General features: G+C 44.1%; 1 protein-coding gene across 1 annotated transcript in view; it reads right to left on the bottom strand.

The window, feature by feature from the left end:
• Positions 1-2,706: 2,706 nt before the first annotated feature.
• The window catches only part of LOC308663345 (glutamate dehydrogenase 1, mitochondrial-like), a gene marked incomplete at both ends in the record, with an annotated part of 41,547 nt that continues 16,981 nt past the window's right edge, over positions 2,707-27,272 (bottom strand). The window contains 6 exons of the mRNA XM_081319687.1: positions 2,707-2,823; positions 3,058-3,120; positions 4,004-4,219; positions 6,548-6,628; positions 8,770-8,907; positions 9,453-9,590. Of these exons, the coding sequence (XP_081175813.1) occupies positions 2,707-2,823; positions 3,058-3,120; positions 4,004-4,219; positions 6,548-6,628; positions 8,770-8,907; positions 9,453-9,590 (753 nt within the window). The remainder of the gene's footprint in view (positions 2,824-3,057; positions 3,121-4,003; positions 4,220-6,547; positions 6,629-8,769; positions 8,908-9,452; positions 9,591-27,272) is intronic.

The raw sequence follows: 27,272 nt of genomic DNA, 5'->3' as shown, positions 1-27,272 counted from the left end.
AACTTGGCGCCTTTTTCTTTTCTCACACTATCTTCTTTCTTTTCCCTTCCATCTTTTTCTAATTTTCTATTGCTTTTTAAATTTCTCTTTGTGTTTTATATTTTGATAGACCCAATAAAAAATTTTTGAAAATAAAATGTTCCCAGCATATAAGGTAGTAGCATATTATCAAACACTATAAAAATCACTTGCAATGCTGATGGACTGACTTTTGCCGTGTGATTAAAGCCTAACTTTAAAGCCAATGCTAATAGGCCACAATTTTTTAATAATAGTGAAAGATGGAGAAGCCTACATGTCATCACATGGCTTATTTTTCAATATTATTATTTTTTCTCGAAAAACCTTTTGCTCTAAGGTTTTGAGCAGCATGTACTGAAACCTGATATAACAAGTTAACAGTCTAAAGCTGCTGAGGCTTGTCAGACTTTGTAATCAACCTTTCCAATTCTGATGATAGACATGATACCAAAGTTTCCACTAACCAAACTTATGATCATGTTTACAAGAACAGCTACTACAAAATATTTATACAATCATTTTTTACATATCTGACTTTTTATACTCATCTCATGCTTGAGTTCTAATAACAGCTCAGTGTTTTCTGAATTGTTTATACTTAGTGTGCAACTGCAGATGCAGCCAAATTAAATTAATTTTAGAAAAAATAAAGCCTGCCCAACTCATTAAGTCCACAATATATTTGCTGGAACATTTACATAATCATTTCTACTGTCAAAGAACTAAACATTCTTTTCCAAGAGAATATGGTTTTGTGAATCTTTTATGCTTTTTGGTATCAAAGTTGCCTTCAAATGTAATTCCCTCTGGAACTCAGTGCACTCATAGGAAAGCTAGAACTTGACTTGAATATTTAACATGCCTTACTGCAGCCAAATCAGCCTGAATGAGATGAAAAACAATTTCTACCAAGACAGACACCAATTATACAGTATATAGTGATAATGCAAGGTTAATTTGACTCCCCCCCTTCAGCCTTCCTGTCACAAACGATTACCAGTACGGTATCTGCCCCTTTCTTAGGCTTATCTTTTATGGCTATCATCGCAGTCTTTTTCCTTTCCTATTCCCAGCCTTTCCTTTTCCCTCCTTGCTAAAGTCAACCCTGCCCTCTGGTGGCAAAACTCTTTTTATGATACTGAACTTTTTATGACCAAAGACTACCACGGCAGATGTCAATGAACAAACAAATTATGAGCCAGGTGGGAGAGATGTAAGTACCTATAAGTTACTTAGACCTAATTGGATATGACCTATGGGATTCCTGCTGATAACATTTACAACTGGGATGTGATTAGCCAAGTGCTAAAACATGGGGTGACTAAATCTACAACCCTTAAGGAATGGAATTACTTCAAATGCTTTGCATACTTTTTACATATTACAACTCTGCTCATTAAATTTGTCTATGACAATGTTACATTAGATAGTAATCTTTTCAACTTTATTAAAACACTTTAGGATGCCTTCTAGCAATTATAACTGTGGCATTCTTAAAGCAAAAGAAACAATGACTCACATTTCCATTCTGTTTCCAAAGTCACTTACAACTATTGTCTGTCTGTCTGTCTGTCTGTCTATCAAATTTATTCATTAAATCTTTAAAAGTCAACCTCTTGTCTAAGGGCAAAATATCTGTGTTTGAAACAGGTTCCTCGTTTTTGCCCATTGCTCAATGTTGCCCATTGAGTCACAATTATAGAGCACAGAGCTGCCTTGTTTTTTGCCAAGTCCTAAAATTCACTAATAATAAAAGAAGTAATTTCTGCTGTTGCTTAGAAAAAGAATGGGCAAATGTGCATACAAAAGTAACTTAACAGGTTTATCAAAGTATATTATAGCCTACTATAACATTGTGAACCAGGTTCCTTAACTTCCATTTATAAAGAGATCTTCCTGCTGTTGCTAAACAGAGTACAATTACATAAAGGTGTTTGCCCAGCTATCCAAGGCAGAATTTTTTTTCATTAGTCCTGCCACAGCCACACATCCATTCAGAAATGTGACTGGAAAGACTAACAGAATATTATCCAGATATTTGGATAGACCTTTGCCATCACATTTCCTTACTACTGTACAATATTCCATCAGTGTTATTCAACAATGCAATGATACAGTCCTTTGAAGGTACAAGTTACAAACTGCAATTTAAGTTGCAAGATCTTGGGAATACATTGTATATAGGAAACAAACTACAATGAAGATACAGCACAGAACACCAAGTATATAAATACTGATTATATGTATGATATTTAAATTTAAAATAAGGTTTATTGCAAGGAATAAACTTTGTCAGAGTCAGAATATCAAGTTGACAACTTAAAAAAACAAAGCATTAATTCGTAATAAATCTCATCTACAGAGGTCACAAAACAGATAGAAAAGTGTTATCACAAAAACCAAAACAGAGGTAAGAGTTGGGGACAAGTGAAATAGCAGCAACACAGAGTTGCATAAAAACAAAGCACCCACCTGTACATCAAAACTCAACCTCAGAAAATAATAATAATTATATATCAGAAAGTCTGTGAAAATGAAAAGAATGAGAGAAAAGAGAAAAATATTCTGTAACATAACAGCAATATCTAGGTCCAGCTTAGAGGTTCCTTATCTTCTAAAGTAATACATACTTTTTTGTTGTTTGTGCTTTTTAACCAGCAGGTTAAAGGCCAGCAGTGGGTAGCTTCAGTAAGTGAAACTTGCCTCGATATAAGTCTTAAAGATCTTTTCAATGGCACAAATATAGGCAGCTGTTCTCTGGTCTAAGCCTAGATTATACTTTGTCGCTACACTCATGATTTGCTAGAAAATAACATAGAAACATAAGCAATGTGGTCTTAGTATTCTGATCTGAAACCAAAACCTAAAAAATAATTATTGAATAAAAATGGTACCACTGCAATAATGGCAACTATTTCAGTAATGCATGATTGGATATTACAGACATACAAGGATCAAGTAAAAAGTCTACCATATGAAAAACAAAATGATCTTTTTAAAGACAGATGTAGAGAAATGCAACGCAGAAACACCTACCCTGGCTGAACGTTCCATGGTGAAAGCTAGTCCAGAGTGAACAATATCCTTCTCTGAGGCACCCTTTAAAAAAAATACAAGCTTAAGAAAAATACTGTATATCGTTCTATTTCTCTGTCAATACTTAGATGTGATTATTTCTCACTTATTTTTGCAATGGATTTGCAATTATGAGTCGTAAAATACATAGACTATACTATTACCAACCTAACTTATCTCAGGTCATTGATGTGAGAACAGTCCATGGATGCTGGCTTACAACTTGAGACATAACAGAAAGCTCTTTTCTTATTGCATTGGCAGGCTGTTTCAGAGGCCTTCTTCTAGATCAGCGGCCTCCAACCTTTTGGGCACCAGGGACAAGTTCTGTGGAGAAAGGTTTTTCTGCGGACTGGAGGGAGTGTGGCTTTGCGTGCTGCCTGCATCCTATGGATGGGGCTTCGCTTATTTGTGCAACCCTGTTGCTGGCATGCCGTGGACTGATACCAGTCCATGGACCTCTGTACTAGATAATGCTATTTGGGCAAGGGCCACCCAGTTGAATTACCTGTGGTAACTAGGTCTTCTTTTATGCCTGTTAATTCCAAGAAAGTGGATAAGGGGCTTTCTAGGATGTCATCCACCTGCAAGTTGGATTCTTGCCTCTCCTGCCTTCTTTGGTTAACTGTGATGGGGTGGGGTAGGGAGTGAGTTTGTATCCTGGATCCAGGAGATGGTGAATGGTTCCTTATGTGAAGATTCAATGCCCTCATCACTGGAAAGAGATGTTGGTTCCTTCCATTCTTGGATCTATAGGTTTTAGACAGCCACCATCCAGTCTCTTAACATTTTCTTTTGGATGAAAGTTGTGTCTTCATGAGAAATAGTGCCCTAGACATCTTTCTCTAAGAGAATGCTCCAAAAAGGAAGGGAAGGGGAGCAAAGGGGAGTTAAATACATAACTTACTGCTATTCTAGCTTGGAATTCTGCTGTGGGTATAATAGGTATACTTCCCCTGCTTTTCCCAAATTTTCTCTCCAGACTTTGTTGCACTGACATCAGCAGATGGTAGTTAGAATCACGCTCATATTTGAAAGTAAGACGCCCATAGCTGACATGGTTGAGATTCTTCAGCCATTCAAAAAAGGAAACTGTCACACCACCTGCATTTATGTACAAATCCTGCCATAAACAAACAAACAGTTTCAGTTACTTGATGCATTCTCTGTAAGAGAATATGTTACAAATTCATAAATCCATTTAGAAAAGCAACACAAAAATTTAAAAATAACAAATTCATATTGTTGCTTGAATTCTACTTCCTGAGAATAAAAATGAATTCAGGCACCTATATTATGACACATTATTATCTTGCAATGTGGAAGATAAGAGTAGCCAACAGAAATTTATTTCCTGTGCTGTGGATGAATGATAATGTAGACTTCAGAAGATTAGCAATTTGCCCCTTCCCTTCTTATATCAGCAACAATGTTTTAAGGTACTGAACAATTTGAAGTTACAATAATATTAGGAAGTCAGCCATTCAGAGCCTCTAAGTAAGTAAACAAATATATTACATTATCACTAGAATTCTGGTCTTTAAGGATAAGGAAGAAACTATAAATTAGGGAGCAAAGGAAGCAATGGTAATATCCTAAACTATTAAGAATCATAGTTACAGAAAAAGAAGTAATTCCAAATGTTAGTAAGTGGCCAGAAACCAGTTACAGACTTCTCATTTTATTCATACTTGTATCATATGGTAGGTTTCAAGTTCTGTAAACTTCTGAATATTCACTGGTCCCTAGAACAGAAATTACTTCCTGAATTGACCAACTGAAAATATTTTAGGTCAAATGAATTATGGAAAGCCCCTAAAACATGTAGTTTAGTATTGTCTGGTCAAATACAGCATGACGGCATTTTCAGCAACACATTTTAGGACAATACAATGAATACACCTTGCCCACAGCATAGCAAGGGGATTGTACTATTCTATCTCCACCATCAATTTAAATAGATCCATTTGATCCTTTTATTCCTGCCTTATTAAACAAACATTGTACACTGAGCCAAAGTTTTCAATGAACTCTTTCTTAGGGTCCCAAGAACTCTTTCTTGTTTAATCATCACACCTTCACGTAATATATCAATTAAATGTGCCTGTTAGTCACCTCTACTATTTTCCCATCTGTTCAGTTTGAAAAATAATTTCTTTGAGATTTCTCTGCTCTAAATAATTTACGTATATTGTCTCTGAATATGGACATTTATGATGTCCATCTCAACTCCAGAATCTTTTAAACACAGAACTTGGGACCCCAAATGTAGCACTAGTGTCTTTCTTCTCATTTGTAAGTGCCCTACTTGAGCAACTGAATTATTATTGGGGGAGGGAGAGGAAGTTTCCTGCAAAGCACAATTCCCCATTTAATTTTCACACCTAAGAGGAAGACTCCATAAGCTTACTTAAAAAATAAAAATATATTGCAACCCAATACTGTATTTTAAAGTACACACTCCTTAGAAAAAAATAAAAATAAACAGAGATCATATAGAAAATCATAAAAGAATAGAGAAGTTCCCAGCAGACATTTTTTAAAGAATTCTCTTAGCATGTTCTCAAAATTTCATACATATCCTCAGCTAAAAAAATGTTGCTGGTCCTTGATGCATGCCTACTTCTGATTCATATCCTTCAGAGACTTCACTATTTACCTTATTGCACAGTAAGGATACTTACTCCTGTATTCAGCTATGGTGAAACTCAGTAATGAATCTAAGATAACCTTGTCATTAACAAATTACTGTGCAGTCCCAGTAAAGGTTTAGTAAACTTTTTTGAAGTTCATATAACATCTAACTTTTAACATATTTTTCCCCTAAAAATCTGAGAAATGCTGTTATTATTAACACAGTCTAGGTTAAGAGAAGTGGATAAAACTTCCATCAATGGTTAATTCAGAAATTCATTTATTTAAAGTATTCAGAACTACAGTAATAAAAGGAGCAGTACAATGTATCACCTCAGTCCTAACACTAGAGGATTTAAATATTCTTTATTTCACTCCAATGGACTACAAATATTTATATCCCACAGGACAAGGTTATGGCATCATGGACAAGGTTTTAATTTTACAGTACATATTCAGGCTAATTTATAAAAAAATACAACACAAAAATAAATGTAATAAAATAAAGCCATCAATGTATTTCTTAACCTCATTTTGCTGCCAAATTCAAAATTAGGAATTAATATACAAGCAGAGGTAACATTCAAAAATCCATACAAAAAATATGCAAGTTGCCTTGCGTATTCAATTTTTGTTACATTGCTCTGGGTATTTTCAATGTATTGTAAAATTCAGTCATGTTTAACTGCATTCTAAAAGGATTGTCCAGTTTTCCAAGGCGCTACAAGGTGGAGAATGCCCAATAGCAGTATATATGCTAAAGGCCCAAATACCAGAGCAATGGGCATTACTGGAGCCAACAGACCTGCAGACATACCGGAAGTACAAGGATTTTTCTCTGCAAAAAGATGTCATGAGCATCTGGAGTTGTGGGGCCATTAGCACCTTCAGCAATAATCTGTGAGGCACGAAACAATAAAAGAATAAACCAGAATTATCACAGCTAAAACACAAACTCAAGTTAATTATATGTGATATGAAGTAGTTCTTTGTCTTATCTAAATCTCCTGCAATTAGTTTGGTTGGTTGGTTTTACTTTATAATGTTTTGAGATGAGTAAAATGTTTCCCAGTCTATTTTTTCTAGGTCATGAATGATTTTACATACTTTGATATCTTTCTTCATTTGCTTTTTTATAAAAAAACTAAAATGTCTGTAACATTAAAGGAAAATATTTGTAGCTCAGGGTTAAAAGGAGGGACCCCTCATGTCTGTAGCATTCTAATTTTCTCTCATCATGCAACTCATAACTATGAGTTACCTCATGCATTTTTACAAGAGTTAAAGGCAATCCTCAATTTATGACCGATCACTTAGCGACTGTTCAAATTATAACAGAGCTATTTATGATCTGGTTTTGAAATTACTGCCACTACAGCATCCCTGCAATCATTCGCTTTTACAATTAACTGCAGGGATGCTGCAGCACCCCACCCTGCCTATCTCCCCCTCATTCCTCCCCAACGTTAACTCCACGGGCCTTAGGCCTACTTCTCATCCCACCAGGCCCATACCATCTTCCCTCACCCATGCACTCATCTTTGGAAGATATCTGGAGTAACAGATAACCCTTGTGATAGGGAAGGAAGGTAAGTTGCCCCACTTCTCACTGTCCCCGGCCACATGGCTCCATCCTGGAAGTGGGCGCCAGCAGTTACAATGAAACAGCAACTGAACCATCCATGCCAGTGGCTTTCCTCCCACTGGTGGCTTTTCCTACTTGATTCAGTCTTTGCCCATCCCCCATTGCCAGGGATGGGTTTAGCCTCCCCACCCGCCCCACTCGGAGCACCGATCCTACCAGTCTGCAGTTGCCAGGGATTTTGGTCTACTGTCCAAGGGACTATCAATTTAAAAAAAAGAAAAAGGAAAAAAAATCCACTGAAGTCCACATGCTGATGGGGAAGGGTTTTAAAGGAGAGGAGGGAGTCACACATGTACACACGCATGCATGCACACATACACATATGTCTTAAACATTGCAAGAAGGAGAATTCCAAGCTTCTTTCTTGCCTCTGTGTGTTGGTGCATTGTCAAAAGAAGTCTCCCTCCTCTCTTTAAAATATTGGGCTTTAAAGAAGGCGAGTGTCAGGTGTAGGAAATCTGGAGTCAGGATAGAGATCAAAAACACTAAGAGTTTATTCCATGCAATCTACACACAAGAATCTGATCTAGAGTTTGAGTCCTACCTTAGCTATGAATGCTGGCTGGATAACCTTGGGTGGGATACAAATAAATAAATTAAATTCAATATGAATACATCTCAAACATTGCGAGAAGAGAGGAAGAGAACTTGAAGTTATCTTCTCCCTTCTTGCAATGTTTGAGATGTTTTGGTTATAAGTCAAAGGCTACTTACGGTATATATCCTTTTTAAAATGCAGCAACAAGAATACATAGTGCTCTATATGCAGACAGTAAATATTTCCATGAGGGCAATTAAATGTTTTTAGTTTTATTTTTAGATACTTTCTTACTGATCCATAACTGGGAACTTACTATTTGTCATAGGCACTGCATATTGAGTTGTCTTCTTTACTGAGTTCAATACAGGTAATCCTCAATTTACAACAATTCATTTAATGATCACTCAACGACACTGAAAAAAGTGACTTATGACCGTTTGTCACATGACCATTGCAGCATTCCCATGGTCACATGATCAAAGTTCAGATGCTTGGCTACTGACTCATATTTATGACAGTTGCAGTGTCCTGGGGTCACATGGTCCTGGGGTCACCTTTTGCGACCTTCTGACAAGCAGTCAATGTGGAAGCCAGATTCACTTAACACTGTTACTAATTTAATAACTGCAATATTTGCTTAAGAACTGTGGCAAGAAAGTTTGTAAAATGGGGCAAAACTCACTTAACAAATGTTTTACTTAGCAACAGAAACGTTGGGCTCAATTGTGGTCATAAATTGAGGACTACCTAGTACATATTTTTACCATCCAATAAACCAGTCCTCAGATTTTTTTTTCTTACTGGAAACAAGACTGATGTTTATGAGGCAAAAACAACTGTCTCTAAACAATACCTTTGCTTGGACACGATGAGCGTTTGCCTTTGTGAGCTGTTTCTCAATAGCAGCCGGAATAAGGATATCACAAGGTACCTCAAGGGCACTGCCCTCAAGTTTCTTAGCCTTTGGAAAACCAACAATGGTGCCATGTTCCTGGAATAAAAATTTCAGTTAGCCAGTCCAAGAAAAAAAAAGACAGGGAAATATATTTTTCTACACTATTTAGTAGTCCAGCTGTGCCTGAAACAGGCTAGGGTTTATCTGCATTGGATTATTTATAGAGAAAAAAACTTACTGGTATCCCCATGTTCAAGTAGTCTTCCAGTTACAACCAAAAGTGAGCCCAAAATTTATGTTGCTAAATGAAACATTTGTGAGTTTGCCCCATTTTACGACCTTTCTTGTCATAATTGTTAAGTGAATCATTGCATTAGTTAATTACATGGTTAAGTGAATCTGGATTTCCCACTGACTTTGCTTGTCAGAAGGGTCGCAAAAGCTGAACACGTGACTCCAGGACACTGCAACTGTCATAAATATGATCCAGTTGCCAAGCATCTGAATTTTGATCACATGACCATAGGGATGCTGCAATGGTTGTAAGTGTGGAAAACAGTCATAAGTCACTTTTTTTCAGTGCTGCTGTAATTTTGAACAGTCACTAACTGAACTGTTTTACATTGAGGACTTCAACATACTTGCTTGTAGTGTTGCAGTTCATTGGAATCAATTCCATTGATGTTATAGATGGCACCATCTACTTCTTCAACACATATACAGCATGCTCCATATCGCTGCAGGTATCGCATTGAATGAAAACCCACACTGCCAAATCCCTGTGAAGGCAAAATTGAAAAACATGGAGCAAAGTTTTAGTCAGCAACAAAACACACATACAGCATCCTGACTAATAAAGATCTGCTTCTGTTGTGAATGTTCCCTTGACAGCTGACAGAACTCAGACACCCCCAATATATATTCTCTCTGGAATATTGTAAACAGCTCCAATCTATATCTTGGAATAGAAAAGAGCTGGAAGGGACCTTGGGGGTCTTCTAGTTCAGCCCCCTGCTCAAGCAGGAGAACCTGTACCATTTCAGACAAATGATTGTCCAGTCTCTTCTTAAAAACCTCCAGTGATGGAGTGCCCACAATTTCTGAAGGCAAGCTGTTCCACTGGTTAATTGTCCTCACTGTTAGGAACTTTCTCTTTAATTCAAGGTTGCTTTTCTCTTTGATCAGTTTCCAGCCATTGTTTCTTGTCTTGCCCTCTGGTGCTTTGGAAAATAAATTGACCCCCTCTTTGTGGCAGTCTCTCAAATACTGGAATATTGCTATCATGTCATCCTATTTCTTCCTAGCCAAACCCAGGTCCTGTGGCTATTCTTCAAAGATGCCCTCCACTCCATTTTCTGATAGCCAATGGGATTTACTCATCTCTCCTCAGATCTGGCTTAAGTTGAAATCTGAAAGCAGGATTTTCTAAGTAATGCAATTGGCCTGAAGGTAATATCTATTCCAAAGGTGATATATTCTCTAGAGAAATTATTAGCTTTTTCTTATTGTACTAGATTTAATTTCTTTTTCTTTATGGTTTTTACTTTTGTTGTCCCCCTTACAGTATTTTCCTATGGGAGATACTTCTAAGCTACTCTCTGTAATTTCATATTTTAATTCGCTCATCACTAAATGTTTTCCATATGAATACTTAAAATTAACGATAAATATTTAGCTTTCCTCTTAAAAATAAACATTAACATTTATTTACCTCTTGTGAGACTGATCTATCTCCAAAAGAAGGAGGGCTCATTTCCCCAATCATACATTTAATGCTACAGTTCTGGAGATGACTCTCTCAAACTTATTTCATTGTTACTCAAGTTCTTGTTCTTTTACTTCCCCATCAAGCACACAAACAGTAGGATCCAACACAACAGTGTTGGGGGTTGAAAAAAAGATACCAGGCAAACACATACTCTGGATTACAGGTGTCAGCAGCAGTAACTAACAAGCAGTTACACTAAGGCAGAAAGGTAGAATCAGGGGGTCTATAGGAAGATTTCTGGGAAAGGAAATTTGAGACCTCAAATCTTTCACTCTAAAAATACAGTCTCGCTGATAAAGCTGCTTATTAGGCATTTTAGAGTTGATTGTACTATTGTGTATTAGACATTTATCCAGGCAGAATTAGTCAAGCTGAAGAATAATTACATTTGTAACAAAAATCCGCAAATTAAGAATGTGCTTTCCACCCCCCCTCCCGATTTCTAGCCTGATGCCTTATTACACCAAACTGGCTCTTCTTGCATATATGTGTGCTTTTAAGTCAGCACTAACTCTTGATGACTGCCTAGACAAATCCCTGCAGTTTTCTTGGCAAGATTTCAGAAAAAAACCCTACTTGTCAGGCATTTAAGAATTGATTGCCCTATCTAAATACATTAGACATTTATCCAGGCAGAATTAGTCAAGTTGAAGGATAATTATATTTTTAACAATCATGACAGGTTTAAAAATAGACTTTATTTTTTCATTTCATTTTGAAATATGTTTCAATTATTCTATTTAGCTTTCATTAAAAATGTTTTACTGAAACTGGGTATTACAAGTTCTGTGGTTCTCCAAAAGTAACAGAACTCAGCAACTATCAAACCTAGTTAATTGTGCCATCATGGCAGAGGGTGCCTTCTCTTCTATGATTTTTTTTCCTTTATGTTTCTTTCTTTCATATTGTTTGGGAGATACCAAGTGTGTAAAATGGGAGGAACAGAAAACCACTTCAGAAAAGGGAGTTTTAAAATGAGATTCATCTTCTATAGTGCCCTGATTGGTAGATGTCTTTCCTGCTTACTTGTGATATATTAAAGGTGGACAGTAGCATAGCCAGAGGGGAAAACCAACAATCCTGTCTATAAACTAGAAGCACGTTCAGAAATCAGGAAAAACTTTTCAACAGACTTAATAGGAGGACAGGCTGGAAATAGGGTGCAGTTAATTTTTTACTGCATTATTCTGTACTGACTCAAGTTGGATGTCCTTTAATTCAGTAGTGCAGAGGTCCCCAACTTTTTGGGCACCAGGGACCGGTTACATGGAGAGAGGTTTTTCCACAGACTGGAAAGGGCGTGGTTTTGTGTGCTGCCTGCATCCTGTGGATGGGGCTTTTCTTCTATGTGCGGACTGGTTGCTGGCATGCTGCAGCCCAGTACTGGTCCATGGCCCAGAGGTTGGGGACCCCTGCAGTAGTGGAGAGAAGCCCTGAAAAACAAAAGCAAAGCCAACAGGCATAAGCAATGTTTGTTCACTCTTCAGAATTCCTGGAATAGCAAACCACAAAGGCGGGATAAAAATCTATTCAATAAGCAATAAATAAAATACATAAACTGTTGTTTCTTTGTATGACTGCAGCATGTAGGACTTGTGGGGGAGGGCTTCTACTAGTTAAAGAAAATCTTTAACTACAAGTGCTGAATTGATTATTTAAAGAAAAAACAAATTTAAAAATCTGTGCTTTTTTCAATTGTAATAAAACCAGGCTGTTGCCTCCTCCCCCCCCTATATTATCCGTACAGGAAGGACGTATGCTTAGATCAGTTGGGATATTTAGCTTCTTAATGAACTTTGCATTCATTAAAACATCCATTGTTCAATGAACTTTAAAAAATCCATAGAAAACAGCAAAATACAAGGATAACACTCACTATAGAACTTCCCAATAAGATATCAACGACTAAATCACATTATATGAGCAATTCCAATTTAGATTTAACCGTGAAGAATGGAAAAAGAAAATTCAGGTGGGAAATAACTCACAGTAACTCAGCTCTTCCACTTTTGCCAACTGCTTGTATACTAACTCATTTGTGCCCCTCCTTGACTTCTTTGACAACTGGAGAAGAATAACAATGCACAAAGACTCCCAAAGAATTTGAGGGCTTTCCCTCCAAATTTAGTTTTCTTGATAAGTTAATTATAGTGAGTGAAGCATTTCTTGAGGGATTGCTCAGCAAACTCAATACAATAGAGGTGACTTAGAGAAAGTTACTTATACAAACTCAGCTTTGCTCTGCTTGCCAAGTTTTTCAACCTGAGGCAAAAAAAAAAATTCTTTCCTAAGAGAGGTTGGCAAATTGCCAGTTTAGAAGAAATATATTAATTCTCTCTGAAAGAGAGCTGGTACTCAAAAAGGTATAACCCAAGTAAAACATTGGTTCCAATAAACACATCTGAAGGATATGCTATTTATTGTGCTCTAATATAATGGACTGCAGAAGATGGTAGAGGACAGGAAGGCCTGGAGGAACGTTGTCCATAGGGTCACGATGGGTTGGACACGACTTCGCAGCTAACAACAACAACAATATAAACACTTATTTAGTACCTCAAGGTCACAGTGCCTTAAGTAAAAAGCTGGCCTACTATTGAGAAAATTCCAGTTAAAAACAAAAGCCATTATGAAACTTATGAAATATATTTTGATCAACTACTCACCTTTCAGCATAACCTACTTCATAAGACCACACCCACAGTGAGCATGAAGCAGGATGGAAGGCAAGAATACATTTAAGCTCTTTGGAGAACAGATGGGGGGTTGTCTTGCCTGAACGCCTTTTCTCAGCATGATGATGGGAGAATCCACAGATGGGTTGATCTTGCCTTTCTGCCCTAGAGACTAAGTCAATTAACCTTTGCCACGTCTCTCTCCTTCCGGCTAGGAATCCCCAGTCATGATGAAGGCGCAGCAGTTGATGATTATACAAGGTGGTGGCTCAATTTCCCCTGACAGAGGACCGGATGGACCCTAGTGGGGGGAGTGGATTCTCCTTCGTCATACTGAGAAAAGGCATTCAGGTAAGACAACGCCCCTTCTCCAGCATGACGAGTGGAGAATCCACAGATGGGACATACCAAAGCCTCACTGTCCCTATGTGTGGGAAGACGTCTGGGCCTGTGTCCCACTATCTGACACTACTCTTTGGAGAACTCTCCTGCCAAATGAAGCGCCTGCTGAGGCGAACTTATCTAACTTGTAATGCCTCACAAATGGGGAAGGGAACGACCATGTTGCCGCCTTGCATATCTCCTCTGTCGATGCCTGCGTTGCCCATGCCGCTGAAGTTGAAGCACTGCAGGTGGAATGTGCGGTAATTCGCTTTAGGGCTGGCAAGGAGTGTGCCTGGTACGCCCCCGCTATGCAAGCCCTAATCCATCTGCCTATAGTAGAGGAAGACACCTTCTGACCCATGGAAGAGGGCTGGAGTGAAACGAAGAGGGCTTCAGATTTTCGAAAAGAGGCAGTTCGCTTAATATAGCAACGCAATGCTCTACGAACGTCCAAGGTGTGCCATTTACGTTCCAATTCACGGGACGGCTCTGGACAAAAATCTGGCAGCACATCTCCTGTGTTCTGTGAAACAATGAGTTGACCTTGGGAACAAATGAGGGATCCAAGCGTAAGACCACCCTGTCCTTGTGAAAAATGCATAAGTCATCTGTGACAGAAAATGCTGCCAATTCCAAGATGCACCTACCCAATGTAATGGCTACTAGGAAGGCGACCTTAAGTGTCAAAAACTGCAGAGATGAGGTTCTGATGGGCTCGAATGGAGATGAAGTGAGAGCCTGTAAAACCTTGGACAGGTCCCAATCGGGATATCTGTGGACCACGGGAGGCTTAGTGTTGATGGCTCCTTTGATAAAGGACCGCACCATGGGATGGTGAGCCAAAGGTTCTGAGTTGCCATATGTGAGCACTGTGGACAGAGCAGTGACTTGCCTGCGAATAGTGTTGGGTGCTAAGCCCTTCTTAAGCCCCTCCAGTAAGTAATCCAATATTCTGGGAACAGGAACGGTAGCCAGATCCAATTATTGTTTCCCACACAGAAATCCTTCCATGTGGAATCATAGATTCGATTGGTAGAAGGCCGTCTTGAAGCCTGAATCATATTAATCACACCTCATGGTAGGTCTCCTCTGCTAGGAGTTGCCTTTGAAATGCCAGGCGGTTAGCTGGAGCCACTGAGGCTCTGGATGTTGTAGAGCCCCTTGGCTGAGGGAGATCCGATCTTGAGGTATCCTCCACGGAGGAGATATCGATAGAGCAACGAAGTCGGCATACCATGGCCGTCGTGGCCAATGGAGAGCAATGAGTATCACCTCTGCCCATTCCTGCAGTATCTTTCAGATAACTGCTTGGATCAGAGGAAGAGGAGGGAATGCATACAGGAGTTCTCTGGGCCATGGGCTGCAGAGGGCATCTACCCTTTCCGCCCCTGAAGACAGGAACCGGGAGAAGAACCTCGGGAGCTGAGAATTTGCCTGAGTAGCGAACAAGTCCAGCACAGGATGACCATACCTCTCCGATATTTCCCTGAAGAGATCTGGGTGCAGGCACCACTCTGAGTAGTCCACTGTTGCCCTGCTCAAAAAATCCACTTAGCAATTCATCTCTCCCGAGATGTGCTCCACCTTGAGGGACAAGAGGTTGGTCTCTGCCCAGGTTCCCAATAATTGAGCCTCGGCCCTGAGGGACCTGGAGTGGGTGCCTCCTTGCCTGTTGATATGGGCTTTCGCTGCAATGTTGTCCATGAGGACTAGAACGTGTTGCCTTGCCACTGTGTGGCGAAAGTGGTGTAGGGCCAGAATAGCTCTGAGCTCTGACCAGTTTATGTTGTGTTTCAGTTCTGACCGGGACCACCAACCTTGGGCCAACTGGGAGTGGAGGTGTGCTCCCCAGCCGAACAAACTAGCATCCGAAGTTAGGATGAGTCGGTTGGGCTCCTTGAATAAGGTCCCCCTGTCCATCACTGGAGAGACCCACCACTTGAGGGACTGCAGGGTCTGTGATGGGACCCTTACCTTGTGGTTGAAGGAACTGGTGCCTAGTCTCTTAAACAGGAGCAAGAACCATTCAAGGGTTCTGGAGTGGAGTCGAGCCCAAGGAACTACTGCTATGCAGAAAACCATCTTTCCTAGCAGTTGTGAAAGAATTGCCAGGGCGACTACTCACTCTCTTTGAATCTGGGCAACTAGGGATTGGATACTGTCCTGACGTTCCTGAGACAGGTAAAACTTGCACCTCCTTGTGTCTATCACTGTGCCCAGGTGAAGGATGCAGGTGGAGGGAACTGTCTGGGTTTTTTGAAAATTCACCGAGAACCCGTGGTCCTGGAGTCTTGATGGACAATGCCAGGTCTGACTGAGCCAATTGCACTGAGGAGGATTAGATAAGGATGTCATCCAGATAACACTGGACACGTACCGGAAAGGCTCTCAGATGCACAGCCAGTGCTACCAGGACCTTTGTGAATAACCGGGGGGCCGATGATAGGCCGAATGGTAGAACTCTGTATTGAAAGTGGTGGCCTGCGTAGCAGAACCTGAGGAATTTGCGATGCCCGGGAAGGATGGAAATGTGCAGGTAGGCCTTTGTCAGATTGATTGATGTCAGGAGGTCCCCCTTTCTGATGTCCGCTAAGATGGAGTGGAGCATCTGCATCTTGAATTTTTTGTATACCAAATGGGTATTTAGTTTCTTTAAATCCAAGATCACTCTCCATCTTCCCGATGCCTTCGGAATGAACAGAATGGAATAAAAACCCTGTCTTTTTTGCTCTGCAGGTACCCGATGGCCTGAATTTCCAGATATCGAATTGCCTCCTTCATGAGGCACCGTTTGACTGGATTTTGGGAAGATGGGCAACAGACAAAATGCCTCGGGGGAATGTAGTTGAACTCCAGAGTCAAGCCTAATCTTATGGTGTTCAGGATCCAGAGATCTGTAGTGATAGTCTCCCATCTGTGTGCTTAGAGGGCCAACCTGTCCCCTATGGAAGAGGTACTCTTGTTGTTACTTAGACCGTTGGAAAGGACAGCCTCCCGTGCCTCGAAAGAGCCGTTTGGCCTGAAATTGCTGTCTGCATCTGTCCCTGTTACCAGACCTGTCGAATCGACGTTCTGGTCTGAGGGGTAAGTGCGGGAGTAATGCGTAAAATCCAAGCCCGTGTAGGACAGGCAAAAGGACTGCCTGCGGGCATAAGGGGTAGCTCTCCTGTCCATTCTCCTGATCAGAGGTGGCATGATCTTACGCTTATCCTTATTCTCTATGAGATAAGGATTCAGTGCCTCTCCAAATAACTGGCCCTCCTTGTAAGGGGCCAAGGCCAACCTCCACTTGGATTTAGCATCGGCTTGCCAGTGGCTGAGCCACAGAAGCCTGCGGGAGGTGATGTTAGATGCTAATGCCCAGGAGGAAAATCTGGCCGTGTGCAAAGAGGAATCAGCCATGTACTCAGATGCAGCCACCAATTTATTTAGATCTTGGTGCATCCGTACCTCTTCTGGTGGAACCCTAGCCTGCAATTGGCGAAGCCAGAGAAGAGAAGTTCTGGCGAAAAAAGAAGTGGATGAAGCTGCCTTCACTGTCCATGCTAAGGCTTGATGGGTCCTGAGGAAATTAAGCTCCGCCTTCTTATCCTCAGACTTCAGAGCCTCTGCTATATCTCCAGGCACAGCTAAAGACGAAACCAAGGGTGCTAAGGGCTCATCTACTGTGGGAACTGCTAGCACCTCTGACGGTGCTGGAGCCGTATTAAATAACTTATCTGTTCCCCCTGTGGATGGGAAGGTACCTGGCGCTCCCCATTGTCGCTGGACAACTTTTGAGAAAAAGGGGAGGACAGGGAATGTCCTGTTGAGTAAAAGTTGGTTCCAAAAAAACCTGACTGGTAGATGCTTGGCTGGTGGAAGGTTCCACCTGCAAAACACTTTCAGGACCAAGTTGAGCAGTGCTCCTGGCCTTGCGCAGCAAGGATTTGAAGAGAGCCAGATTAAACAGGCATAAGTCATCTTCTGACATCCCCTGCTCTCTCTGGTCCTCGTCCCCTGTGAATGTCATCCTACTTCTAGAGGAATGTGAGGGGGAAACCTAACCCCTGATATGCGCCAGATTCCGCCTGGGGAAAATATGACACATTGCTATGAGATATTCCGATGCTATCGATTCAGGCCGAGCTGCCTGGTGCATGGTTGAAGCTATGCCTTGGGCAATGACCTGAGAAATCAGAAACTGTAGTGTCTCTGACAGTTCTGGCTCCTGAGCATCTGGAGGACGAAGTCCTGCCGCTGTGGGAGTGAATGTGGCCTCTGGGCCCAGAGGCCTAGCTGTAGGAGGAGGAGCAGGGATCTGAAGGCCGAGCCTTTCACTAGGAGGGGAAGCCAACTCCACCTGTTCCATCACAGGAAAATTGAACTGACCTGCCTCACCCTCTGGGGACCAGGCACTAGGAGCGGCCGAGGGAGAAGGAGCTTGGTGAGAGCCAAAAACCGATGCCTCGCAACTTTGGAGAATTGCCTTTCCAATGCCTGGTGTCTCCTACTTGCTTCTTCCTCCGTCACTTTGGAAGACCTTTTGCCAGAGATAGCTCTGGACTTGAGCTTCCCAGCCGTCTCCTGCTTGGCTGATTTGAGCTTCTTGCGTCTGGGCAAGCTGCTGGAGGTACCTTGTACCTGAGCTTCTGTAGATTCGTCTGCCATTATGACACTAGAGATAGTCTGGAAATGGCAATCACAATGCGTTTACAAAAGCAAGAACTCAATAGTAAGAGCTAAGTTGTGGTTAGCAGCAGTGGCAACACAACCAACTTAATGGGATAGCCAGCACACACGCTATCCTGGAGGTGGCAGCAAGACCAACTTAATGGTAATGGCCAGCACACGTAAAGTCTTTTTGTTGGCGGCAAGATCAACTTAATGGTAACAGCCAGCACACATACGAATCCATTGGTGGCGGCAAGACCAACTTAATGGTAACAGCCAGCACACGTAAAGTCTTGTTAGTGGCAGCAACACCAACTTAATGGTAACGGCCAGCACACGTAGTCTTGTTGGTGGCAGCAAGACCAACTGAATGGTACAGCCAGCACACTCCAATATTCCTTTGGTGGCAGCAAGACCAGTCAATGGGGTAGCCAGCACACTATGAGCAGTGGCACTGCTAATGAATGAAGGTAGCTAAGGCAGGCACTCAGCCACGCCCTGAAGCCTTGGAAATGTCTGACCGATTGCTCACCTCCTTAAAGCAATGAGCCACTTGTTTTTTTTTACTAAAATGAGAGCTGCTCAGTAGCCTGAAAGCACCTTGAAAACAGGTTTTTTTGTTTCTCTGAATGCCTGGTAAAGGTTTCTTCTTTTTCAAAATGGCATTTTCAAAATGGCAGTTGTCAGTAAAAACACCTCCTGCTGCGACTCGAGAGACAATTAGCTGATTGTAATAGTATATTCAGCAGCCAGGGTAAGAAGGCTGCTAGCTGAATGTGCCCAAATAAAACTGTTTTGCTGCTAAATAAACTTCGCTGAAAGGGAGGATTTCACTCCCCTCGGGAGCAACTAAAGTGGTGTCCAAAATGGCGGCCGCTGCACTAGTGGCTTGCTAGAAACTAAAAAAAAACAAAAAACACACACCTTAAGGCTTCAGCCAAAGCCTGTAACACACAGCGTTTTGAATATCAGCACGGAAATCAGTGCAGAAAACAATAAGGGAAGGAAGGATACAACCTGGGAAGAATCCAAGATGGTGTTGCCTTCTGCTAGAGCCAACCTTAACCATGTCTCTCTTGGGCTAAGACTAAGTCATGACTGAGGATTCCTAGCCAGAAGGAGAGAGGCATGTCAAAGGTTGAAAGGCAAGATCAACCCATCTGTGGATTCTCCACTCGTCATGCTGGAGAAAGGAAGGTACTGTAAAAATCTTATTATACCATATATTTTTGTAGATCATGGCCTTCTTTTTCAGGGATATAGCACGTTCACCAAATCAAACAGACATTCTGAATACTCACACACACCCTTCTTTTTCTTAAACAAGTGAGGCCCAAAGTTCAAGTAATATAAAAGGCAGCAACAGACATAGGATGGCACTGTTCATAATGCTAACACATCCCAAATCCAAACTAATAAATCCAAACAATGTAGGCTGTGATTGTTCTCTAGCCATCAATGATTAAAAAGTATAATCAAAGAAGTGTAAAAATGTACATGAATTTTGCTTATTCTGAACAATGTAACTATCCTGATGGAATATCACATAGGTTTTCTGAATGTCCTTTATGTGACCCCTAGTTGCTGCTCAGTAGCTGCATCATATTAGGAGTGAAATACAGTAAGCAACACAGCAGAAAAGAAAATTATCTTTTCAGGATGGGTTCTACTCTCTGAGGCTTTAGCTGAGAGTTGTACATGATTATAAAAAGCACCACTGTTTTTTTCCTCTTCCATAGTGAGCAATTCTGGATGCCATTCAGACCTTTTGATTTGGTCCTACATTTCTAGATTAGCACTATAGTTTAAAGATTGTCTAATTTTATGCTCTATAACAAAAAGATTGGAGTTAATATATTGAAGTTACCAACAAATTCAGCTAGTTTATAATTTGACTATAATGTTACAACATTGTATTATAAGAAAGGCATGGAAAGAATGCAGATCATGGCTTTTGGAAGTCCTTCAACTTCTTTACTAGTAATGGCCATTTGCAATGTCCATGTTTTTCTCTGTAATGCAGTAAAGTTGGGGGGGAGGAACAGAAGCACACAAGGATTTTCCCCCAAGGATCAACAGAAATGTGTGTGCGCACATGCTGCCTCTGCATGTGTTGTGACTCAGGGCCAGCCTGTGGGCCCGGCAGCCGGCTCGGATGTATCGGATGACTCAGATGAGGGGGAGGAGGGAGACGAACCGGCTGATGATGGCTTGGAGGCTTCGCAGAGCCCTCAGCCGGGGCCCTCTTCTCAGCTGCGTGAGTCCGATAGTGCGGAGGATGATGACCCACAGCTGGCCCTGTTCAAGGACGCCCGACGCAGGAGGCAGTCGAGCAGGAACAAACAAAGAAAGGCTGTGGGACTCCTCGGGAGGAGGCACAGGGAGACCACGCCCTGAACTCTAAATAAAAGGAGTGTTTGGGGAGGGGCTGGTTGCTGAAAGCAACCCTTCCGCTTGAGGATTCAAGTTCCTGTGTTTCTTGTTCTGTTGTTTTGCTTGTGAATTAAACTTGGCAGACGCTTTGCAGCCTCAGACGCTCTCCAGTCTCTACTACTTGAACAGGGGTTTGCCTTATTACAAGGCCGGTAGTTGGCTGGTTCAGAACAGTTTGCTTTCAGCCTCCCACCCCTTACTACTACGATGGAGCAGCTTCTTGCCGAGAATGCTCAGCTCACCCAGCAACTCACTTTGCTGGCAGCTCAGGTGGCTCAACTGCAAGCTCAGGTACATGCTGCACCCCCACCCAGGAGGAAATGTCAGATAGCTATGCCGGATAAATTTGCTGGCAATCCAGAACTGTTTCCTGCCTTCCTGGGACAATGCCAGCTTTTTATCAGCGTGAGAGCAGCTGATTTCCCCACTGACCGAGATAAGGTGGGATTCGTGTTGAGCCTTCTGTCGGGGGATGCAGCTCGTTGGGGCACGCCTCTGCTGGCACAGCCTAGCCCTTTGTTGGATAACTTTGGGGGGTTTTGTGACCATATGCGCCTCATGTACGAGGACCCGATTAAGGCGCAGACTGCCACCCGACGCCTGAAAGCTTTGAGGCAGGGTCAGCGCCCCCTACAGGCCTATATCAGCGATTTCCGGCTGCTTAGCCAGGATTCCGCCTGGAATGAGGCTGCGCTCGTGGATGCCTTCCAGGATGGCTTGTCAGAGGAGATGTTGGATGAGCTGGCCCGCGTGGACATTCCCTCAGACCTGAATGGGCTGATCCATCTTTGTCTGCGGATCGATGCCCGGCTGCAGCAGCGAAAGAGTCGCCGTGCCACCCCACAGACCCCTGCCGCCCCTGTTGAGCGTGAGCCCCCAGTCCAGAGGGAGGAGCCAATGGAGCTGGGTGCCGCCAGGTCCCGTCTATCGGTGACGGAAATGGACAGACGACGATCGGGGGGGTTGTGTTTTTACTGTGGGGACCCTGGACATTTGGCTGCTTCTTGTCCAAAGAAGCGTCAGCGGGCATCAGTGACCAAGCCTGCCCCGAGGAAGTCTCCTGCTTTGCTGTCGGGAAACGGCCCGAGCCCGATCTAGACGGTGTGATAGATCGGGCGACCCACAACGACCACGCCGAGCGACGCCGTTCCGATGGTGCCTGTGAACCTCCACGGCATTTGATTTTGGAGGCACGTCTGATCCTTCCTGGCAAGCCAGAGGGGATTCCGGTCCATGCCTTAATTGACTCTGGGGCTACCACTAACTTCATGGACTCGGCCTTTGTGGCCAAATGGGCTGTTCCCCAGTGTCCGGTGGATCCGCCCATGCTAGTGGAGACTATTGATGGTCGAGTGCTCCTGTCCGGGCCTATTACGGCCGCCACGCAACCCGTGTGTATGGCCATCAGTTCCCATGTGGAGGCCATCCAGTTCTACATCACTTCGGATCTGCACTTCCCCGTGGTCTTGGGACTGGCGTGGCTCCGGGCGCATGATCCACAGATCTATTGGTCTCAGAACTTGGTCACCTTCCCAAGTTTGCAGTGCGTGGACCACACCCGCCATATCTGTGCCGGCCAGGTGGAGGGTTCCTCAGGGGTTTCCTTGCCTCCCGAACTGTCCGACTTTGCTGATGTGTTCAGCGAGTCAGAGGCGGACCAATTACCCCCGCACAGGCCCTATGACTGTTCCATTGATCTAGTCCCTGATGCGCCTCTCCCAGTGGGGCGTTTGTACTCCATGTCGGAGCCCGAGTTGGCTGCATTGCGGGACTTCCTGACAAAGAATTTGGCTCGTGGTTTCATCCGGCCCTCGTCCTCGCCAGTGTCTGCGCCCGTGCTCTTCGTCAAAAAGAAGTCGGGCGAGTTACGGCTTTGCTGTGACTACCGGAAACTCAACGCCATCACGGTGCGTAACCGCTACCCGCTGCCCCTCATCCCCGAGCTCTTGGACCGACTCCGGGAGGCTAAGATCTTCACGAAACTGGACCTGCGTGGAGCTTACAACCTCGTCAGGGTTCGGCCGGGTGATGAGTGGAAGACGGCGTTTGGTACTCGCTATGGACATTTCGAGTACACGGTGATGCCGTTTGGCCTGACCAACGCCCCCGCTGTGTTTCAGCATTTTATGAACGACATCTTTCGAGATCTGTTGGACCAGTTTGTCGTGATTTACCTGGACGACATCCTGATTTACTCCCCGTCGCGTGAAGCGCATCATCAGCATCTCCGTCAGGTCCTGCAGCGCCTCCGGAAACATCGGCTGTTTGCCAAGTTGGAGAAGTGCCAGTTCTACCAGGTGACCATCGATTTCCTGGGTCACCGCATTTCTCCTGAGGGCATCGCCATGGAACCGAGTAAAGTTGAGTCGTTGCAGAGTTGGCAACCCCCGCGTCGCGTGAAGGATGTTCAGCGACTTCTTGGATTTGCCAACTACTATCGAACATTCATCCCTGGCTTTGCTGCCTTGACAGCCCCCCTCACCCGGCTCCTGCAGAAGAAGACTCGGTTCCAGTGGAACGCCCCCGAACAACAGGCGTTCCAAGCTTTGAAGGACGCCTTCATGAAGGAGCCCATCTTGAAGCATCCTGACCCGCAACGGCCGTTTGTCGTGGAGGCGGACGCCTCCGACATTGCCATTGGGGCCGTGTTACTCCAGGCAGCGACGCCCAACGGTACCCTTTTCCCTTGCGCGTATCACTCTCGGAAATTGAATCCCTCGGAGCGCAACTATACCATCTGGGAGAAGGAGCTGCTGGCCATCAAGGCGGCGTTCGAGGCTTGGAGGCATCATCTGGAGGGGGCGCGGCATCAAATCGAGGTCCGGACGGACCACAAGAATCTGGAAAGCCTGCAGACCGCTCGGAATTTGAACCAACGCCAGATCCGGTGGTCCCTCTTCTTTGCGAGGTTTGACTTCTGGGTGCGGTACATACCAAGCGGGCACAACCAGAGAGCGGATGCTCTGTCCAGGAAGCCCGAGTACACCCGAGTGGAAGACAAGCTTCCGCCCAGGACAGTGATCCCCGTCGAGTCTTTTGCTGCGGTGCGGGAGCCGGTGGATATACGGGCTCGGATCCGGGAGGCGCAGCAGCAGGAGGCGTGGGTGGCTCAGCGGAAGGAAGAGGTGGGGCCAGATTCGCCTTGGTCGGTCACGGATGGACTCCTGTATTATCGTGACCGGCTCTATGTTCCAGGAGGGCCACTCAGGGGACTCGTCCTCAGCCAGTGTCATGATAACCCGGCTGCGGGGCATTTTGGCCTGTTCAAGACTCTGAACCTGGTCTCCCGTACCTTCTGGTGGCCCCGAGTCCGACACGATGTCCAGTCTTATGTCACCTCCTGCATCCCATGCAGGCAGGCCAAGTCAGCGACAGGGGCCCCGCCCGGTTTACTGCAGCCGTTGCCAACACCCAAGAGACCCTGGGGGGCTGTGTCCATGGACTTTCTGACGGATCTACCCCCATCCTCCGGCTTCACGACAGTGTTTGTGGTGGTGGACATGTTGACCAAGATGGCGCACTTCATCCCCTGTCGCGGCTTACCGTCAGCTCGCACCACTAGTCGCATGTTCATCCAACAGGTGTTCCGGCTGCACGGCCTTCCCGATAGAGTCGTCTCCGATAGGGGGGCCCAGTTTACAGCCCGCTTCTGGCAGGAGTTGATGCGGGCGTTGGACATTAAGGTTTGCCTCTCGTCCGCGCATCATCCTCAGACCGACGGGGGTACCGAGAAGGTCATCGGCATCTTAGAGCAGTATCTGCGCTGCTACGTCAACCTGCAGCAGGACAATTGGGTGGACTATTTGGCCATAGCCGAGTTTGCCTTTAACAACTCGCAGCACACCTCCACGCAGATGACACCGTTCTTGGCCAACGTGGGTTATCACCCCCGGTTTTTCCCCCTTTCTCCCGTGGACTCACCGGAGCCGGCAGCGAACGAATTCATGGCGGAGTTACAGGCGATCCATCGGTTGGTGCGACGGCAGCTGGAGAAGGCCAAGGCCGACTACAAGAGGTTCGCCGATCGGTCGAGAAGGGATACGCCTCCACTATCGGTAGGGGATCGGGTCTGGCTGTCCACCAGGAACCTACCATCCACTCGGCCGGCGAGGAAGCTGGACCACCGTTACCTTGGACCGTTCCCAGTCGAGGCCGTCATCAACCCGGTCGCCTATCGTTTAACTCTGCCACGTTCCCTGCGCGTGCACCCCGTCTTCCATCGGTCCTTGTTGGTCCCCGAACAACCGGCTTGTCCACTTCGCCAAGCGGAACCTCCCCCATCAGGACCTCGCGATGACGGCAGCAACCCCGAGTACGAGGTCGCCAGCATCAGGGATTCCCGCTGGCTGAAAGGTCGCTTCCAGTACCTGATCGAGTGGAAAGGGTACGGGCCGGAGGACTTCACATGGGAAGACGCGACCGCCGTTCATGCCCCTGCGTTGGTGACTGCTTTTCACGAACAGTTCCCATCCCGACCGCATCCGGATCGGCAGCCCCGGGGGAAGGGCCCTGCGGTGCGGGATAGTGTTGTGACTCAGGGCCAGCCTGTGGGCCCGGCAGCCGGCTCGGATGTATCGGATGACTCAGATGAGGGGGAGGAGGGAGACGAACCGGCTGATGATGGCTTGGAGGCTTCGCAGAGCCCTCAGCCGGGGCCCTCTTCTCAGCTGCGTGAGTCCGATAGTGCGGAGGATGATGACCCACAGCTGGCCCTGTTCAAGGACGCCCGACGCAGGAGGCAGTCGAGCAGGAACAAACAAAGAAAGGCTGTGGGACTCCTCGGGAGGAGGCACAGGGAGACCACGCCCTGAACTCTAAATAAAAGGAGTGTTTGGGGAGGGGCTGGTTGCTGAAAGCAACCCTTCCGCTTGAGGATTCAAGTTCCTGTGTTTCTTGTTCTGTTGTTTTGCTTGTGAATTAAACTTGGCAGACGCTTTGCAGCCTCAGACGCTCTCCAGTCTCTACTACTTGAACAGGGGTTTGCCTTATTACAAGGCCGGTAGTTGGCTGGTTCAGAACAGCATGTATGTTTTTCTGCTTTCCTCTCATGGTGAGTAAATGTGCATTGAGAAAAATGGAGTAGTGTAGTCTACATAACCTCCACTCTGAGTTACAAAACTGATCTGGAAAAGAAGAAGGGATTTAAAATGGAGGAGTCAACAAGATTCCAAGCACCGTCTGACTGTTTTTCATTGGAAAATGGTGGAAGAATTTTTTCTACTTTATTTTTTTGCAGTTTCTACAGATTTTGGCTATTTTCTATTTAATCTTTCTTTTGCTAATTTCTCCCATCATGCCAAATTTGATCTCCTTCTGTTGAAGTCTTTTTACATCCCCGTGGATTGGAAAGAATAAAAAGGACCTGTTCCATGGTAGAGCTTCTGGCTTAGATTGTGCTGTGAAATCTGAGAAGCCTTGGTGACATTTTAAAAGCCAAAATTTATTAGCCTACAGAATAATATTACTAGTCTATCTCTACCTGATACACTATGATAGGAGTTGAGCAAATTGCTAGAAATTTGTCCTAGCCAATTATACAGCCATATGGAAGCTTATAGCAGCTTAAAGCAGATGGTAACAATTTACCGGTACTTCAACAGAAACTCAATAGAGGTGTGAATACATTCTATTCTGAATGGTTCCATGAACAGGTATTTTTATAGTTTCAGATATTGTGATCCATATATAGAACAAAATGAAGCTACTCTGTGTAGACACTGTTCTGCTGGAAGGTAGATGACAAGCAGACAAAATGTTACAGGCATCAGCACTGCTGGCTGAGGAAAAAAAGAAAAGGACAAATCTGACATGCACTACCCCTCTCTCTCTCTCTCCAAAGAATTCCCAGGGCAGCATATCTCACTAGCCTGACTATCCCTAATCCCCCCAGTGCTCTTGAAAATTTTCATAAATAACCTAGATGAGGGTTCAGCAAATTTACCGATGACACAAAGCTAAAGAAAGCTGCTAACATCTGAGATGACAGCTTCAAGGTTCAAAAGGCTAATATTAAACTTGAACTCTGGCCTCTATTTTTCAAAAATGTAGTTCAAGCACAAGATATAAAGGGTTGTGCACTTAGGTAGAAAGAACCAGATGCATAGGTACAAAATAGCAGGAGTCTAGTAGCACTTTCTCCAATTAATATTTTATCAAAAGGCGTAAGCTTTTTTGAGCTGCAGATACAGATAACCTATCTTCCCCATCCCCTCCATCTTTCACCTCATCCTACATTAGTCTACCCATTCTATGCGTAAAATCAGCTGCAACTCACAGCCTCTTAATAAAATTTGTTAGTTGGCAAAGCTCCTACCAGACTCCTTTTGCTTTTTGCCATCACATGCTAACAAGACTTTCCTCTTACAAAGTACAACTGTAAAGACCCACCTCAGCTAACCATCCAAGAAAGCAGAACTCTTGAAACAGGCATGGGGGTAGTGACAGATTGGCTGTGAAAGTTGGACCATAAGAAAGGCTGAGCGCCAAAGAATCGAGGCCTTTGAACTATGGTACTGGAGAAGACTCCTGCGACTCCCTTGGACTGCAAG

This window comes from Vipera berus (genome assembly GCF_964194415.1).
Source record: "Vipera berus genome assembly, chromosome: 2".
Lineage (NCBI taxonomy): Eukaryota > Metazoa > Chordata > Lepidosauria > Squamata > Viperidae > Vipera > Vipera berus.
The sequence above is the reverse complement of the archived record's forward strand: the minus strand, read 5'-3'. Positions and strand labels throughout refer to the sequence as shown.